This window comes from Notamacropus eugenii, chromosome 5 (assembly GCF_028372415.1).
Source record: "Notamacropus eugenii isolate mMacEug1 chromosome 5, mMacEug1.pri_v2, whole genome shotgun sequence".
In the NCBI taxonomy this organism is placed as follows: Eukaryota; Metazoa; Chordata; class Mammalia; order Diprotodontia; family Macropodidae; genus Notamacropus; species Notamacropus eugenii.
This window is the reverse complement of record NC_092876.1, coordinates 66974939-66993830: the sequence shown is the minus strand read 5'-3', so window position 1 is coordinate 66993830 and position 18892 is coordinate 66974939. Positions and strand designations below refer to the sequence as shown.

General features: G+C 46.9%; 1 protein-coding gene across 1 annotated transcript in view; it reads right to left on the bottom strand.

Annotated features, from left to right (window-relative positions):
* Positions 1–781: 781 nt before the first annotated feature.
* The window catches only part of EXTL1 (exostosin like glycosyltransferase 1), a 29799-nt gene continuing 11688 nt past the window's right edge, over positions 782–18892 (bottom strand). Inside the window, exons 4-11 of the mRNA XM_072609404.1 lie at positions 17003–17122; positions 15346–15478; positions 13730–13836; positions 11133–11228; positions 9128–9214; positions 8031–8191; positions 5992–6163; positions 782–4712 (exon numbers count right to left, since the gene is read on the bottom strand). Of these exons, the coding sequence (XP_072465505.1) occupies positions 4551–4712; positions 5992–6163; positions 8031–8191; positions 9128–9214; positions 11133–11228; positions 13730–13836; positions 15346–15478; positions 17003–17122 (1038 nt within the window). The 3' untranslated portion in view covers positions 782–4550. The remainder of the gene's footprint in view (positions 4713–5991; positions 6164–8030; positions 8192–9127; positions 9215–11132; positions 11229–13729; positions 13837–15345; positions 15479–17002; positions 17123–18892) is intronic.

Sequence of the window (18892 nt, the reverse complement as noted above, 5' to 3'; positions counted from 1 at the left end):
TGGTCTCTGAACCTAAGTCTTCTGAACTCTTTGTCTAATGCTAGTCTATGCTACAACATTCCCTCCCCTCCAAACCAAACCACTCAAGGCCTCTAGCCTTTGGAAAGGCCCAGCCTCTGTATGGAGCATGCCCCTGCCCACAGGGCCTGGCACAAACTCTACCCTCGGAGCAGTAATATGACTCCCCAGTGTGGTCAGTTGTCCTCTGAAGACATGGGCCAAAATGAAGTCTATAAACACTCCCAGAGTGTTTTATAACAGCATGGGCTCAGGCTTGTTGTGGGACACAGGACGGTCTCCTGCAGACCTGCCCTGAGGGAGTTTGTGACCCTTTAACACCTGATGACTCAGTGGGCTCAGCTGGTCAGTCCGAAGAGCTCTATTTCCCCCAAGGGAGGGCAAGGTCTGAGGGGGTGATTGCAAACAGATCCATTCCTGAAGATGGAGTGCATCTAGAAGAGTTTAACCAGGATCACTCTTTCAACACCTCCTTTTGGGATATGGCTGAATCGTTTCACACTCATGATTGCCTTCCTCTGGAGACTTTTTAGGGGCAGCTAGGTCACTTGGTGGAGAGCGACAGCCCTGGAGTCAGGACGACCTGAGTTCAAATCTAGCCTCAGACACTTCCTAGCTGTGTGACCCTGGGCAAGTCACCTCACCCTGTTTGCCTCAGTTTCATCATCTGTAAAATGAGATGGAGAAAAAAATGGCAAACCATTCCAGTATTGTTACCAAGAAAACCCCAATTGGGGTCACAAAGAGTCAGACATGACAGAAATGACTGAACAAAAAGAAACCTTTTTATAAATGGGTAAAATCAGGCTCAGAGAGAAGTGACTTGCTTAAGGCAAGAGAAGATAGAGCATTGGGCCTAGAGTCAGGAAGACCTGAGTTCAAATCCAACCTCAGATACTTATTAGCTTTGTCATCCTGGGCAAGTTGCTTATCTGCTGTTTGCCTCAGTTTCCCCACCTATAAATAGGAATGATAATAATAGCACTTACCCCTCAGAATTGTTAAGAGGATCAAATATTTGTGGAGAAAATATTTGTGGAGCATTTAGCACAATGCCTGGCACTTATAAATACCAGCTATTATAATTTGATTTTTTAAAGTCCCATAAATATGTGATAAGGTTGGTCTCCTGCTGACTCTAAAGGTGGTGTTCTTTCCATAGCACCATGCTCCTGCCAACAGTGGGACAGGAAGACACAGAGAGAAGAGGGGAGAACACAGAGAACATCTGTGTTCTGGGCCAGTCAGAGGCTGCTTGCTGGATGACTGTTGTGTCCATGCTAGGTTATGCTACAGTGTGGTCATGTGCTGTCACTGAAGTGATCACTGGACACTAGCTCCCATTGCTCTAGAACACTTCTAGGTTTGTAACTGTCAAGATAAGTGATCCTTTCTTTATAGTGAATCCCCTGAAGTATAGGTGGCATATTTGTGTTACCACTAAATGGGTAGATTAGGGCAGCTAGGGGGTGCCATAGTGGATAGAGCTCTAGGTCTGGAGTCAGGAAGACTCTTACTACTACCATGTTTACTACTACTACTACTACCACCACACTACCCATACTACTATTACTACTGCTACTGCTGCTGCTACTGCTACTACAATGACTACTACTGCTATTGCTACCACTGCTGCTACTACTGCTACTACTATTACTACTACTACTACTAGCCAGCTAGCTAGTATTTCATTTGAGTATCACAACAACCCTAGGTAGCAGGTGTTATTATTGTTCCCATTTTACAAATGAGAAAACTGAGGCAGATACAGGTTAAATGAGTTACCCAGGGTCACACAGCTAATATGTGTCTGAGGCTGAATTTGAATTCAGGTTTTCCCAACATCAGGTCCAGCCTTCTATCCATCACTTTCCCCTAGCTACCTCTAGATAATGGCTAATATTTAGAGAGTTAAGGTTTGCAAAGTACTTTACATATATAACTTCATGTGATCACCATAACAATGCCCTGTGGGATAGGTATTATGGCCATCAACCTCAATGAGGAACTAGGCTTGTTCTAGTGACTTGCCTAGAGGATCAGAGGTAGAATTAGAACTCAGATCTTAAGTTCAGAGTAGGCCTTCCCTACTCTGTGAGTTTGTGCCTCAGTAAAAGGCTGGGCCTTGCACTTCTGCTTATACCCACCTGTTTCTTCTGACTGGCCAGGTGCTCTGTTCCTGAGTTGGCCCTGTAGACTTGCCAAGCAAACCTTTTCCTGGGTTCCATTCACCAGCTCTGAACTGTTCTTGACTTTCATCCAGGCTACCTGAGCCAGAGCTCTTGGCTCCCTGGACCCTTTTTGGGGGAGGGAGGAGGGATTCCTCAGCTGCTACTTCCTCCCCCAGGTCTGGGGAAGGCATGAATCATCCTGTCCCAAGTGAATCAGGAGGCACCCTAGGGGACAGTGCGTTCCCCAGGAGCTGGGTCACTGGGGGTTTCCAAATCTCCTGAATCCATCCAAACACCTGATGCCCTGGGCTTTGGGAAGGACCACCCACCCTCTTCCTCTATCACCCCCTCTACCACCACCAAGGCCTGGCCGGAGCTCCACCTCCTGCACAGTTCTTCCCCCAAGTTCCTAGGCTTCTGGTAGTGCAGCTGCTGGAGGAAACTATTTATAGCCTGGGCAAGATGAGGCAGAACCTGGGCCCCTCAATTTCCAAAGTGATTGCAGCAGCTCCACCCCAGGGAAATTATGATGGGGGGGAGGGTGTGAGGTGTGAAATGCAGTGAGGAAATTTAAACTCATGCCTCCCTGGACTAGGTCAAGGCTAGACTGAACAGGCCAAGGTTCGGGCCTCAGGGACCCGGCAGCTGATGGGGTCAGGCAAACAGTAATCAGATGCTGATTCCTGGCCAAAACAACATCACTCTAGCTCGCTTAAATGTCAGCAGCCGCAAAGGTAGGAGGCCTGAATGGGAAAAGTTCTGTTGTTCATTTATGAGACCACTTATAGCATCCTGGGATTTAGAGCTGGATGAGGCCTCCGAGATAGGAGTCAATCTCTCCACCCCCAACTTCTCTCCCCCTCCCCTGTTTAACACATAAGGAAATGGAAGCTCAGCAAGTAAAGGGGTGTGTCTTAGAGGCAGTTAGTGGGCGGGTGTAGAATTGGAATCCAGTTCTTCTGACTGCTGCCTCTCTTCCTTCCCTAGACTCAGTTTCCTCATATGTTAAAATGAGAGGTTTGGTTGAGACTCTAAGGTGTTTCCCAGATCTAGGGCAGAGGTGGTCTGTAATAGAGGGAACAGGAAGTTCCTGCTGCTTCCCTAGCCATGTGTCCAAGTCACCATGCCTTCCAGCACCTCAATTTCCCCCTTTATAAAATGGGGGTACTCATCCACTCTCCACCTTTGGGTTTTTGCTTTTGCAAATTGTAGACAGGGAAGCAAAGTGGTCACTGACACAGGGCAAATAGGGCTTTGTCTCAGGGTGATCACTGGCCCCACAATTGGCTTCACAGCCCTCCAGTGACATGGGATGCAAATGTGCTCAGCCACCAGCCCTAAGGAGACCCTCCTGCAGAGCTCACCTGCCAAAGAGACTGAGACTGAGATACACACACACACACACACACACACACACACACACACACACACACACACACACACACACACACACACACACACACACACACACACACACACACACACACACACACACACACACACACACACACACACACACACACACACCCCCGGAATTTGCCCCAGGCAGTTACAAGTTCCAAACAAAGTGATTTTCCTTAAGGGTGACTGATTCTCCCTGGCCCCAGCAGACTGGGGCCTCATCTACCCCCATTTCCTCTCCCAGCTCTAGTTTAGCTGGTCCCACTCCTAGTAGTGGCTGGGGTAAAACACAACCCTTGGGGCTATACCCTCTTTCTGGCTGCCCAACTAAACAAGAGAGCCCAGGACAGGTTAAGAAGCCCAGACACAAGTGGCCTGGTGCTGCCCTCTAGTGGAGTTATGAAGGATTGTAGGGAGAGTGAGGAGCTCAAGACTCAGAAGTGGGTAGAGGTGCTCTGAGTCAAATATCATCTTCTGTGAGCCAGAAATCAGTCCCTTCCCTCTTCCTCCCAAGGCTAATGCAGGAATCCCTGGCAGTCACCTACCAAAAGGTTAGATGTCTCTGGAGCTATAAGCTCTGCTGGGATGGGCTAAGCAGTAATGAGCCATATGGGAGGCCCAGAGGTTTCAGATCACTGAATATTAGGGCTGGAAGGGGGACCTTATAGGTCATAGGATCATATATTCAGTGCTGGGAAAAACCTTAGGTCATCTAGTCCAACCCTCTTATTTTCCAGACCAGGAAGCTGAGACTAGAGAGGTTAAGTGATTTGCTCAGATCACACATGAAGCAAGTAGAAGAGTGAGGCTATAAACCCAGATTCTTAAGCTGCAATGCCTCATCCCACCAAGTTCCCCCCTGGTCCTCTGGAGCCATGCACCCCACCTGGTCTGATACTTCCCCACACACACACTGGGCTTTTGGCAAGTTTGAGAAGGTCCGGGGTGATGTCCCAGGACTTAAAGTCTCTCCAAGTGCCGATACTTCTTCCGTAGGATAGACACTTGGTCCTTGAAGAGCACAGGGTCCAGGCGGAGCTGTGAATGCACCAGAGGCATGCGGCCAAACCAGGAGGCAAACGTGTTCATGCACTTCTTTGATTGCTGTTCAACTCTGGGATGCTGGAACGATGAGGGAAAGGGCAGGATTAAGACACAACGATGGCTTCTCCATCTCCCTTACTTCCCCCCAATACAACAGAAGGGATTTCTACTGAACATCAGAGAACTCTTGGGCATAGAAAAAGGTAGGACAGGGGACAGGGGTGGAGGTACCTTCTTGGGGGGTCTTTAAAGAGAATCATAGAATTCATAGTTGGACGGGACCTCATTGGCCACCTAGCCCAACTCTCATCCCAAAATGGAGTCCTTCCATAACATGCATGAGAAGTCGTCCTCTAATCTCTGCCTGAAGACCTCCTATGAGGGGAAACCACTCCCTTCCACAGGCAGCTCATTCCCCTCATAGGCAGCTGTCATCATCAGAAAGGTTAAATCTGCCTCTTTGTGACTTCTCCCCATTGCATTGTTCCTGGAACTTTCCAGTTTGTCTGGGAACTGAACATAATACTCCAGGAATGGCCAACCAGTGGAATGCAGTTGGACTGTCTGCTCTTTGGTCTTCTCTTAATGTAGCCCAAGGACATGTAGAGCCAGAAGACCTTGGGTCAAATTGCTTGGGTGGCCTTGGGCAAGTCACTTAATCGGGCCTCAGTTTCCTTATCTGTATAATGAGAGGTTTTTTCACTCTATGACCTATAAGGTCTGAATATGATCTTAAAATCTTGCCTCTGACTCACATGGAATCTGTGGTTCACCAAAGTCCCAAGGTCTTATCTAACCATGCCTTCTCCCATCTTATAATCATAAAATTGATTTTTTTTGAGCCTCAGTATAAGCCTTTACATTTACTGCTATCATATTTCATTTAATTAGATTAAAGTCAATACTTTAGCCTGTCTAGAGTCATCTAGTGTATTGGCTTTCTATCCCTGCTGTGTCACCTGCAAATTTAATAAACGTATCATATCTGTCATTATCAAAGACATTGATTAAAATGTTATCAGAACAGAAGGCTGATTCACACGTTTCAGTGCCTGGAAGCAGGAGGATGAATGAGATAACCCTTCCCAAGTCCAGACAATTCTGGTGAAGAAAACCCCCCTTCCACCTGCCCTTCCTGTTCAGTCTGTTTTAGTGAATGGATATATCTGGTGCTTTTCCAAACCTTCCCAAAGGGAATCTGCCATCTCTTACGTGGGTCTGCTGACTTTTAAGCTGGAAGGTTCATTCTGCAGTCTAATCCCCTATTCCTTTTTTAGGTTTCCCCAACTCTCCCCCTTCCACAGTATTCTCTCCCACCACTAGGGTCTTCTACAGTGACCTCCTCCCTGTTTCCCACCTGTGGAGAGGGTACGTCCTGGAGTGGTTTTCGCTGTGGTACTTTGATGGGGGGAAGCTTGGTGACTTCAGCCACAAGGAAATTCATCAAGATATCTTCACAGGCTAAGAGCTCATCCACAAGGTCCCTCAGTGGGACAGGCAGGTAGTGGGTGAAGAGATTATGGTAATACCTGGGCAGTGGAAGAGACCAGCATCATAGTGTCAAAACTGTGAGGACATAGAATGTCAGAGCTGAAAGGAACCATAGAATACAGAATGTCCGAAGTGGGAGAGCCCTTAGAACACAGGATGTCAGAGCTGGGAGGGCCCTTAGAACACAGGATGTCATGGCTAGGAGAGACCTTAGAACACAGAATATCAGAGATGGAATGGCCCTTAGAACACAGAATATCAGAGCTTGGAGGGCTCTTAGAACATAGGATGTCAGAGATGGGAGGGCCTTAGAACACAGGATGTCAGAGGGGCCTTAGAATATGGAATGTTAGAGCTGGGGGGGGAGGTGCCTTAGAGATCATCAGTCCAATCTCCTAATTTTCCAAAGTGAGCTGTGAGCCTGAAGAGGAATAATGGATTGGGAAGGCCTAAGCCTTTGGCTGCATTCCCTGAACACCTTTCCCAGTGCCTCTCCATTCATCTCCAGAAGATGGCACCTCAGAGCCCCACAGTCTGTCAGGGCAATCTGTCCAAGCACATAGCTGGGCTTTGGCTGGTGCAATGTTTGGCAGCATTCCAGCTAGCCTCCTTGATTAGGTAAACTAATGAATGTGACTCTTAGGGTGTGCCTTACTTTATGCAAACCTGGTATGTGAAACTCCTGATTTATACGAGAGGAGAACTGGGGGCAATTCTTCTCTATGATTCAGAATTGACTCCCTTAATGCATTTTAAACAGTATTCAGTTTGCACGCAGAGCTTTCTGAACACTCCCTACTGCATCAAATAAATGTGGCTTATAGGTAGGGGCTAGAGCTGCTTGAAATTTCTTTCTGGGACCAAAAAGATAGCCCAGTGGAGCTCTCCTGGCCCTGACTTCCAGCCTCCCAGAGCTGCCCCTCCGTGTCAGGCACTGAGCCCGAGGCTGGGGCCACACTGGCTGTGCCCCCTGCACAGTCCTGCTCCTCCTTCCCCTCTAACCCCACTCTCTGGAGAAAAACCCGGTGGTCCAAAACACAAAAACCTTCCTGGCTGAGTGTCTCCATGGCAACTGAGGCAGCTGACAGTGCACTCCCTCCCCCAGCCTCTGAGTCCTCTGAGAAACAGATCAAAAGAATGAGAGCTGGAAGAGACTTTAGAGGTCATCTAGCCCAGATGAGGAAATGGAGGCCCAAGAGAGTAAACTGATGTGTCCAAAGCCACAATTTAGTGAGTGCCAGGGACAGGATTTGAATCCAAGTACTTCCACTCCAGAACCAAAGCCAACACTCTTTATATTTCATCATAAGAAAGGAACAGTCTCTCTCTCTCTCTCTCTTTCTCTCTCTTTCTCTCTCTCTTCCTCTCTCTCTCTCTCTTTCTCTCTCTCTTCCTCTCTCTCTCTCCCCTCTCTCTCCCTCTCTTCTTCTTTCTTTCTCTCTGTCTCTTCTTCTTTCTCTCCTTCCATCTCTCCCTCTCCTCCCCCCTCTCTTTTTCTGAATCTTGTCTCTGTGTCTTCCTCTCTTCTCCCTTTCTCCTTTTCCCTTCTCTCCTTCTTCCTCTACTTTCTCTCACCCACTCCCCAGAGGTTCTCATCTCCATTAGTTAGCCACTTAGGTCAGAGGATCTGGATTCAAAAACAAGCTCTGCCGCATCCAAACCTCTAGGACCTTGGACAAGTCCCTAAATCTCTCACTAGCCTCAGCTTGCTCATCTATAAAATGAAAGTGACCTCTCCCTTTCCAGCTCTGCCATTCTGTTTTCTAATATCTAATACTCTAAGGTCTTTTCTAGTTCCAAATGCAATGAAACTGTGATTCCTTAGATTTTTATCAGGTCTCCCTTTAATTCCCTAGTGCATTCTGGGGGGAGGTTCCACAGACCTTTTGTATCCTGGGGTAGTACCTGTGGTAGAAGGCAGCAGCTGTGAGTACTACTGAGAACTCATTGGGCCTCTGGTCTGTGTAGCCCCAGGAGCCCTTGGTCTCATCCCAGAAGTGGTTCCGGGTCTGGAAGCCCACAATCCTTTCTGGGAAGCTCTGCCACACCACAAAAGCAAAATCCACCTGTGGGAGGAATTGCAGGGAGCTTAGAAGGGCTTCCCCAGCAGGAGCTCCCTAGAAGAAGCCCAGGAGGGCAGCACAGAACATGTCAACTCTAGGTTAGATTCCTGAAAGAGTTTTTAGAACCATTAACGCCAAGTCAAGTCAATAAATATCTATTAAAGCACCTACTATGGGCCAGGCAATATGCTAAGCTCTGGTGATACAAAGAAAGGGTGAAAAAAACCAAACCCAAAACCTTCTCTCAAGGAGCTCACAGTCTAATGGAGGAGACAGCATACAAGCCTCTAGATACAATCTAGAACCAGAATGTTTTATCAGGAGAGAAGGTCCAAAATCTCCTTTTCTGGAAATTTTTTAATTAAGAAGCTGGTTATTTATCAGAAACAGTGTTGGAGGTAGGGGAATGGATTATATGACTCAGGTCGTTTAAAACCAGAGGCTATTTATGAGACCTAGAAATACTCTTAAAATATAGAATTACAGAGCAGAAGGGCCCTCAGAGCAGAGACTGTCAAAGCTGGGAGTTGTCTTAGAACACAAAATGTCAGAGCTGGGAGGGTCCTTAGAACACAGGATGCCAGAGCTGGGAGGGCCCTTAGAACACAGGATGTCAGAGCTGGGAGAGCCTTAGAACGTACAATATCAGAACACTGGACCTTGAAGGGACTTTGGAGCTCATTCCCTAGTCCCTCTCCTTTCTTCCTCACCTACCATCCAATCCCTTATACAGATCAAAAGCTGTGGATCACAGTAGTGAAGGGACTCTCCTGTAGTCACTCAGTGACTCAGTGGCTGAGTTAGGACTAGAACTCCAGGTTCCCAGGCCAGTGTTCTCCCTTCTCCAGTTACACTGCCTTCCCTCTCTAGGATTCTCTCATTCATCAAATGTCACTAAACATGATGGGGATGCTAAGTATGGCTTCCCCTAGACCTCACCTCACTGGTTGAAAGGCTGCTGTGGGCATCCAGGCTGAGGATGGCATCAGTGCTGATGGTGCTATAAGGGAAGAACCGGTCACTCTTCTGCAGTAGAAAGAAAATAGAAGTCATTCCCCTGTGAGTAGAGGAAGGGGTGGGAGGCCCCCTTAGCAAAACTCCTCCCTCTCTGTCCCAGCCCCATACTGATCACCATCCTTCCCTTTGTCCTGATTCCTCCCTGGTGGAACCCCCTTGGACAATTTCTGAAAGGCACTTTATAAGATCACAGATCGAAAGATTATAGATTTAGAGCTGGGGCCATCAGCTCCAATCCCCTCATTTTACCAATAGGGAAACTGAGGCCTGGGGAAGTTAAATGATTTGTTCAACATAGGAAGCATCAGAGGCAGGATTTGAATTCTCATCTTCTGACTCCAAATCCAATGTTCTTTCCACAGCATGATGATGCCACGTCGAGCTAGGCCAAATCCTCGGTATTAATTTTGATGAGGATATTGAGAACTAGAGAGGTTAAGGGAAACTTGCCTGAGGTCACATAGCTAATATCAGAGCTGGGCCTGAAACTCAGGTATCCTCACTCCCAGACCAGTGGTCTTCCCACTAGGCCATGCTGTCCACATACCCCAGGATAGGCCTTTTTCCTATCCGTCTTCACAGAATTCATACAATCTCTTATTCCCAGTACCTTGGACTTCATTAATCCAACCATCCTAGATTTCTTCAGGTCCAAGGATGTGCTCAGTTCAGGTCCCAGAGAACATTTGGAGTGTTAGGTTTATTTATCAACATTCCATAAACAGATTAATCCCCCACCAACCTGGTGACTGCTCTCCCTGCCTCATGCCTCTCCCCGTCTCAGTTCATCCTCCACTCTGCTATCAAAGGGATCTTTCTATGTCAATGGGCTGACCATGCTAGCCGTCCTACTTGGCAAACTTGAGTGTGTACTCAAAGCAAACATTACTTCTAGGGTCAATACAAAGTCCTTGGTGTGGCTTTTAAAACTCTGTCCACCTTGACTCCTTCCTGCCTTTCTGGTCTTTCTATACCTTCCTCCCCTCCATAGATTCCATGATCCAGTAATCCTGGGTTCCTGGGGGTTCCTGACAGCTCCTGGTGGCTTAGGGGATCCTAGGGGCACCTGGCTTCTCTGTCTCCTGACCCTGGTCTCCTGTTGGCTTCTGGAAGCTCCTGGGGGTTCCTGGCAGTTCCTGGGGGCTCCTGGCTTCTCCATCGCTTGCTCCTGGCTTCTCCATCGCTTGACTCTGGGTCTTTTCACTTCACTATTTTTTAAGCCTAAAACACCATCCATCCTCATCTTGGCCTCCGGGGTTCCATAGCTTCCTACAAGTTTCACCTCAAATGCCACCTTCTACAGGCAGTTTTTCCTAGTGCCTATCAATGTTGGTGCCTCCCCCGAGCCTGCCGCCCCCCCCCCCCCCATTTACGCTACGTATACGTTGTTTGTACACAATTGTTTGGATATTGTCCTCCCCCTTAGACTGTGAGCCCTGATAGGCCAGGGAAAGTGTTGTATCTATTTATTTCCCTTAGACCCTACTTGAATCCAGGCCCACTAATCCCCTGGTGCTTAAGAGATGCTGAATAAATGAATATGCTAGTTAGACAGCTCGGCAGCGAGGTGGGGTAGTGGAAAGAGCGCTGGGCTTGGAATGAGGAAGATTTTTCTTCTTGAGTTCAAATCCACCCTCAACCACTTACTAGCTTTGTGAGTGGGCAAGTCACTTAACTTCTGTTTGCCTCAGTTTCCTCAAGTATAAAAAACACCTACCTCAGAGGGTTGTTGCGAGGATCAAATGAGATGGTAATTGTAAAACACTTAGCATAGTTAGTACTTGACACACAGCAGATGCTATCTAAATGCTTCCCTTTCCTGGGCACTTAGTAGGTGTTGAATCAATAAATGAATAAACTGGTTGAGGGTGGGCATTGAAAGGAGGATGCCCCCTTCTACCTTCTTTGTCTTCCACTCTCCCTTTACCTTCTTCCTCCTTTCAATGACCGTCAAAGGTACGGTCGTCTGGGGCCACTTTCCCTGGGCTGGAGGAGGACTGTCATTGCTCCAGAGGACCAGAATCTAGGAGAGGAGGGAGAGATGGTGAGAGGGAGAAAAGGACTCAGGCTGGCGCAGGGGGAAGTCAGAGTTGCTCAGGGATGGGGAAGGCAGATGGGAAGGGGCTATGATTATTGTTATTGAAGGAGGGAACCTGCTGTTTATTGACTCATAACAGCAGCTCTTTGCACTGTCCAGGTTGGCAACTAACTAGAAATGGGCCTGAAATTTGATGACATGACATTTGGAAGCAAGTGATCCTAACAAATACTACTCCCCTTTCCACCAGTTACTCTTTCTCTGGCTTTAACCTCTCTTCCCCCAGTTGCCATTGACGATTAAGATTTTTGGGTCATCATTTTCTTTCAAAGTTACAGAAACACAGGTGTCAGAGCTGGGAGGGACCTTGGAATGTAGAATGTTAGTGCCAGAAGGAATCCCAGAACATGAAATGTTGAAGTTTAGAGGGACCTAGATCATAAAATACCAACTCTCAAACAGATCTAGAACATGGAGCATTGGAGCTGAGGAGGACCTCAACAATAACATTCTGGCTCTAGAACAGATCTAGACCACCAAATGCTAGCACTGAGAAGGCCCTAGGTTATAAAACACTATAGCTAGAACAGATTTAGAAATGGAAAGTTGGGGTTGAGCAGGACCTCAATGATAAAACATTGGTGCTAGAACAGAGCTAGAACATGGAATGTTGGAGTTGAGAGGGACCTTACAACAAAGAACATCAACTTTCAGGGCTAGAATGGACCATCTAATCCAAATTAATCCCCTGCCTCTTCTCCCTCAATAAGAAGCAGGTCATCTCCTTTCCTCTACTCTTCTGGGCCAGTTTTTCCCATCTTTCCATTTTACATATGGGAAAAACTGGCCCAGAAGAGTGGAGGAAAGGAGATGACCTGCTCCACTGAATCAGAGTTGAAATTGGGAATATAACTGGAATCTCCTGAATCCTAGCACTACAAAGTAGCCACACTGCTTTCACTTATTAAAATCTTACTTGAGGGGCATCTAGGTGGTACAGTGGATAGAGCAATGGCCCTGGAGTCAGGAGGGCTTGAGTTTGAATTCATTATCAAACACTTACTAGCTGTGTGACCCTGGGCAAATCACTTATCCCCAGTTGCCTCTAAAAACAAATAAACAAATCCTACTTGGCCTTCAAAGACCAGCTCAAATATATCTTCTAGGAAGATATATCTCAGGATCCTTTTCCACCAGTCCTATGTGATCCCTTCTTCTTCTGAGTGCCCTGATTGTATCTAGCACTCACCAACCCCAATCCTTGAGATATCCCAGAGCCCCCATTCCACTCCAGTTCTTGAGCCTATGTCCTTCTTCCCCAGGTAGTGGGTCTTAGCCCCCTTTCAGTCCCATTGGCTTTGAAGCAGATACGGCAGATCACATTGACTCCATGGGAAGGGAGTTACCAACTACTATCCTTTCAGGCCTTACTATCTGCTCTGTCACCACAACCCCAGACCTATGTCTGATCAACTCATGGATCATAAGAAGCCCTCTCTCCTAATTAAAATATAAGCCTCTAGAGGAGAAAGAATTAATTCTCTAATGCTTAGCATAAAACTTAATACCCATTCATCCTAGTCTTTTATAAACATATATTCTTTCCAATAGGTTATGAGCTCTAGGAAATCAGGGACAGTACCTCAGTTCATCTCTGGTCCTGTGCATAGTACGTATGTGCTGACTCCTGAATCCACACTCCTCTCAGGCCTTTGTATGTAGTATGAGCTCTGTAGCGGTTGCTGAATTATTGTTTGAGGGGAATACCTTCCCTCCATCAGGATTCCTACTGTAGTCATTCCAACCCCATCTGCCCTCTCACTCCCCAGGCTCCTGGGTGGGACAACCCCTTCCAAGGTTGCCCAGCTAATTTTGGCATTAGGGGAAGAACTTGGTGACAATAGTTGGGTTTTTTTATGATTATTAAAAAGATCTAGGGTTCTTAGTGGCCTTCAAGCTCAATGACTAACAAGGTGACGACAGACAAAAAATATTAATGAGTTATTAAGATAAGGGGATAATATCCTAAGTGAGGGAGATAATGACCCTGTCATATTTTGTAAGATTAAGTTTTGAAACATTTTAGGAGGAACGTTGACAAACTGGAGTACATAGGGAGGAAGAGGCAGAAGTCACTTCTATTTAAAAAGAGGACACTTCCTTACACTTAGAGCCACTCCAAGGTAGTGTGGGCTGCCCTTAGGAGGAAGTGAGTTCCCTGTCACTGATGGTCTTTGAGTAGCAGCAGAAGACCAATTGTTGAGAATAAGAAAGAAGGAATTCCTGCTCAGGTACAGGTGAGGACGAGATGCCCTCCAGGTCCATTCCAACCCCAACATTCTGAAAATTATGATATGTGTATCTCCACCATGGAGATTATCCCTCAACTCTCACTGGGGTACTCTAATCTGAGGGAACCCTGCCCTCCACTGCCTCCTTCCAGCCTCCCTCTCCCCTCCATGGGCCCAGCTGGGGAAGAGGCAGACCTGGGCACAATGCTGGGAGCCTGCCACCTCCTGGATCAGCTTCAGGGGGGGCGGGTCCAGGGACCCCACCCAGATCAGAGCACTGAATCTGTCAGAGGGATGGGAGCCTGTGGAGTGGAATGGAGATGGAGACAGGCCATTAGGGAGCTCTGGTTCAGGGGAGGTGATGACGGTGCTGGTAGGGAGTAGATGGGGTCCCAGAGGAACTGCAGACTCTCCATGGAGATGAGCTGAGGAGCCCATCTCTCTGGTCTCAGAGTCACCCCTAAGAGGCAGCTCTCAAAAGGGAGCATTGGGATTACTCAGTGGACTCGTTTCTGGCGGGGCCTCTGTATCAACATAGAGAGGGGGAAGGGAACAGAGGATTCAGAGCTAGGAAAAAGTCAAATCCAACCCATAATACATCACCAAAAGCATTGGAGAGACCTAGGTCTGAATCCTGCTTCAGAAACTTATGGGCTGTGTGACCCTGAGCTGATTGCTTATCTTCTCTGATTCTCAGTTTCCTTATGGGTAAAATGAAGATAATCCCCGCTGTAACTGCTTGTGGGGTCATGGGGCTCAGAGGAGAGAGTGTGTGTGGATTTGGAAAACCTTCCAGTCTCCTAAATATCAGCTACAGTGTTGTTATTATTATAATGAAATGACTTGTATAATGTCACACAGATTAGAAGTCCTCAGGAAGATGGTCTCTGTGTGACCTAGCTGGTGGGGGTAGTGGAGAGTGTGTGTGTGTGTGTGTGTATGTGTGTGTGCATGTGCGTTCGTGTGTGTGCATGTGCGCACGTGTGTGTACGTTCATGTGTGTGAGTGTGTGTGTGCATGTGTGTGAGCGTGCATGTGTAAGTGAATCCTGGGGACTGGCTGCCAGGTGGCTGCCTCTGCAGGAATGGTCTCTCTGGGACCCTGGGCCTCCACGTTAAGATCATCATAAAAATAGTGACAGTATGGGATCTGTCTTGGTGAGGAAAGCATTTTTACAGCCTTGGAGGCCTGTAGAATAATAATAAACAGCCCACATTTACACAGCACTCTAGGGTTTTTGCAAAATACTTTACATCTGTCCTGTTGTTTGAGCCCCATCACAACCCTGCGAGGTGAGGGCTGTTTTCCTCATTTAACAGATGAGGGAGGAAAGGGACTTGTTCAGGGTCAGAAAACTAGTAAGTGTCTGAGGCAGGATTCAAATGAAGTCTTCCCAACTTCAAGTAGATAGAAATTATCATCCTCAATATTAATATTATAATTATTATACATACTATTATTATTAAAGATGGTCCCTGAGGGTAGGAGGAGTCATAGAAGCATAGATTTAGAACTGAAAGGGACTTAAGAGGCCATCTAGTCCAAAGCCCCACATTTTACAGGAAACTGAAGCCTAGAAAGGTGATTTGGCCAAGGTCCCATGTGGAGTAACTGGCAGAGCTGGGATTTTAACCTAGGTACTCTGACTTGTTAGCCTTCCCCACCACGGTTTGGTGTTTGTGAGGGCCTCTGGGTCAGGGGAATCTGGGCAAGGTTTTTGTGGAGGAGGTCTCTATGGAGGGAGATCTTTATGGCATCTGATTGAGGGTGGGGATCTACAGGGGTCTGGTGCTGAGCGGCCACATACATACCTCGTTGTAGATAGTAGAAGGGGAAGTCTCCCAAATGTGTGGAGAAGGTGGGCAGGACCAGGAGCCCCCCAGGAGGCGAATTCCACAGCAGCCAGGGCCGGGAGGCTGCTCTAAAGATGCGGTCTCTGAGGATCTGCAGGGGAAGTCATGGTGACTCTCATTTCTTTAGAGCCATTAAGCTTACAAAGTGCCCATCTCTAGAGGGGCAGGCAGTGTGATGAACAGACCCTCCTTTTAAACACAAGGTATTGTAGCTTCAGAAAAGCTAAGTAAATTTCCTCAAGGTTATACAGCTAGCAATTGTCAGAGTCTGGCTAAGAAAGAGTTTTAAATCCTGACTCTGCTGCTGACTACCCATGGGGTTTTCAGTCCCATTTTTGTTTTTAACTAGATCTGTGATTTTATCAGTAAAGGAACAGGCCAGTGAGGAGATGCCCAGCACTAATGCAGATGAACTCAATGCTACCTGAATAGCCTGGGGCACCAAGATGCTTTGAGACTTGCCCAGGGCCACCTTGGCAGGTGTCAGGGTCCTATAACTTTTTTCCCTAAGTAGAGATATCAGAGGGGAAAAAAATTGACCTAAGAGAACAGGTGGCTGGTTCATGTCATCTGGCTCTGGTCTGGTTGCTGTCTTTCATTCTTGAGGAGGACCAAAATGATAAAGTCAAATTTTCAGTGTGTCCACCTGTGGCTGATCAGACCAATACCAGCTTGGAATGCTCTACCACAGATTGGGCACAGAGAGTATGTGAACATTTGGGGTGGATACTCCAAGTCTGCTTAGACACCCAGGGAGCTGCTGAATTCCACTGCTGCTTCCAGTGAGAAATGACCCTATGGCCTGGGCGGCATGTGTGCAGAGTTGTGACTACAGCTCCCAGCATATCCACACCTGCTGCTTCATCACTTGCCTATTGTCACAGGATTTTGAGGTATAATTGTAAAATGGTATGGGTGATGTCTTTTGATTCATGCCTAAATTGAATTTAAGTGAGGTAGAGTTGCACAAAGTCCAACCTCACTCTCTGCTCCAGAGTCATCATAGTCCAGTGGCAGGACTGAATCAAGACGACTGGCAATGACTCAGAATGCAACGGATGACCTTGGAGACTTCGGTGTCTAACCAAGCTCTAACCGCTCCACATTGCTTTCATGGCCGTTGGAACAAATTGTTCTCATCTGCCCATTCCACCAGGGGAAGTCTTCACATGCTTGGGGTAGACACCCCCCTAACTTACCAATGGCTTTGAAACCCCTTGGTTGCCCTCAACCTGGTTTGGCCCATCTGCTGAAATGGTTTATCAGGGTGTAGCCACTGCGCAAGCTACAGCTTCTTGGAGCCTCAGGTGAGAACAGGTGGACCCCAAAGGTGGAAAGCAGCTCTGAAAAGGTCTCAGCAGCCATCACACCAAAGGTACTGGTCCTCCCTGGACGCACTCTCTCATGGCAATCTTTAGATGACAATTTCTTACAATAAGCTAAAGATGAACATTTTCAAAGACTCCCAATGGTGTCCCGTAGCACCCTGTACAGTCCAAGAATGGGGTGAGACCTATGCTCCCCCCAACCACTGTCAGACTAAAAGAGGGAGATCTATAGGACAGGAACCTCCCCCTGCAACCTGTCCCAACTCTCTTCAGGGGCCTGGCCTCACCTCCAGTGTGGTGTGGACAATCTTCTCTACTGAAGAAAAGTAGGCATCCCACAAGAACTGGGTCTGCTGGCGGAGCGCAAGGACCCGGGCAGGGGGCAGCTCTTGGAGGGCTGACTTGATCTGAGGAGGAACACAGAGAAACTCAAGGAAGGTCAGGCTGAGAGCTAGGCTGGGAGCTAGACCAGCTCCATCACTGACAAATTGCCACAGATCACTGTTCTCTGACCCAAAGAACTCAGCAGGGGAGAGATGGAGGGGTAATGATGCATCTGGGAACTAGCTCTCCTTTGCCTCCACACTCTACAGCCAACTCTGAGACCCAAGACGGCTTCTCTTTCCCTCCCAACCTTCTCCAGTTCATTCTCAGACCCTTCCTAACCTCTCTGTTCACTGTATCAGCCCCAAGAATTTAGGAAAACCATGTATATTTTAATATTTGCTCCCTTTCTGGCTCTCAGTTTCCTTATGAATGAAATTTACTAACGATTTCTAAGGCCTTTTCCAGCTGTAAAAATCTATAATTTTATAAAAATAACAATAATTCCCTTTTTTATATAGGCTTAAGGTATACAAAGTATTTTCCTTATATTTGCATCTTAAGATAGGAAGCACAAATGTTATTATTCCCATTTTACAAATGACAAAACTTAGGACCAGAGAGGCTAAGTGATTTCCCTAATGTCACACAGCTGGTGAATGTCAGAGTCAGAATTAGAACCCAAGGTTCCTGATTCCAAGTCTGTACTCTCCACCTCTAATGTTCTATGTTCTAGGGACACTTCCAGCTCTGACATTCACACTTCTAAGATTTTTTTTCAAATTTAACATTCCCTGTTCTAAGTTCCCTCCCAGCTCTGACATTCTGTGTTCTAAGAACCCCTCCATGGAAGTGATTGTTAAAAATCGAAAACAAATAAATTAATGTATATATTAAAAAAGAACCCTCCCAGCTCTGACATGCTGTGTTCTAAGGGCCCTTCTAGCTCTCACATTCTGTGGTCTGTGATCATCCAAGGCTAGACAGAATTAGGAGGCACGGTCTCCTGCCAAAATGGTCACATTTCTGATTCAGTCTTTAAAATAATGACCGTCTCTGCTTTCCTGTTATCCATGCCAATGTATTCCTTCATTGGCACAGATCACTGAGAAATATCAGAACCATGTTAGGTTAGACCAGGAACCTTCCACTTGCCTCATTTTAGGGATGAGAAAACTGCAGCTGAGGGGGAGGAAATAACCTGTCCAAGGTCAAACACAATTACAGGACCTAAGAGGTCACCCAGTCTAACCTGAGGGAGGGTCCCTCCTACAATACCCCTTACAAATGACCTTCAGTTTTTATTCGGAGATTTTCAATGGGGACAGGAGCTTTGGAAAGGTGTCCAGCCCTCTTAAGATAGGAAGCACCTGTTATTATTCCGATTTTACAAATGATGAAACTTAGGACCAGAGAGACTAAGTGACTTCCCTATTGTCACACAGCTAGTGAATGTCAGAGTCAGAATTAGAACCCAAGGTTCCTGATTCCAAGTCTGTGCTCTCCAGCTCTAATATTCTATGTTCTAGGGATACTTCCAGCTCCACGGTTGTGATGATAAAATGAGATACTTGTAAAGCTCTTTGGAAACCTTAAAACTTTGGGGCCACTTTGAATTTTCAAAAGTTTTCTCCTGATATTAAACTTAAACTTGGCTCTCTGCATCTTCTGTCCCTTGCTCTGGGTTCTGATCTCTGGGCTGAGCAGACTCCAGTTAATACTTTTTCTATGTTAAGACCCTTTAAATGCTTGAAGACCTCTTTCATGTTCTGCTAAGTCTTCTCTAGGCTGAGTATTCCCTAGTCCTTTTACCCATCCTCAGCTGACCTGATTCTGTGGCCCTTCACCCAGGA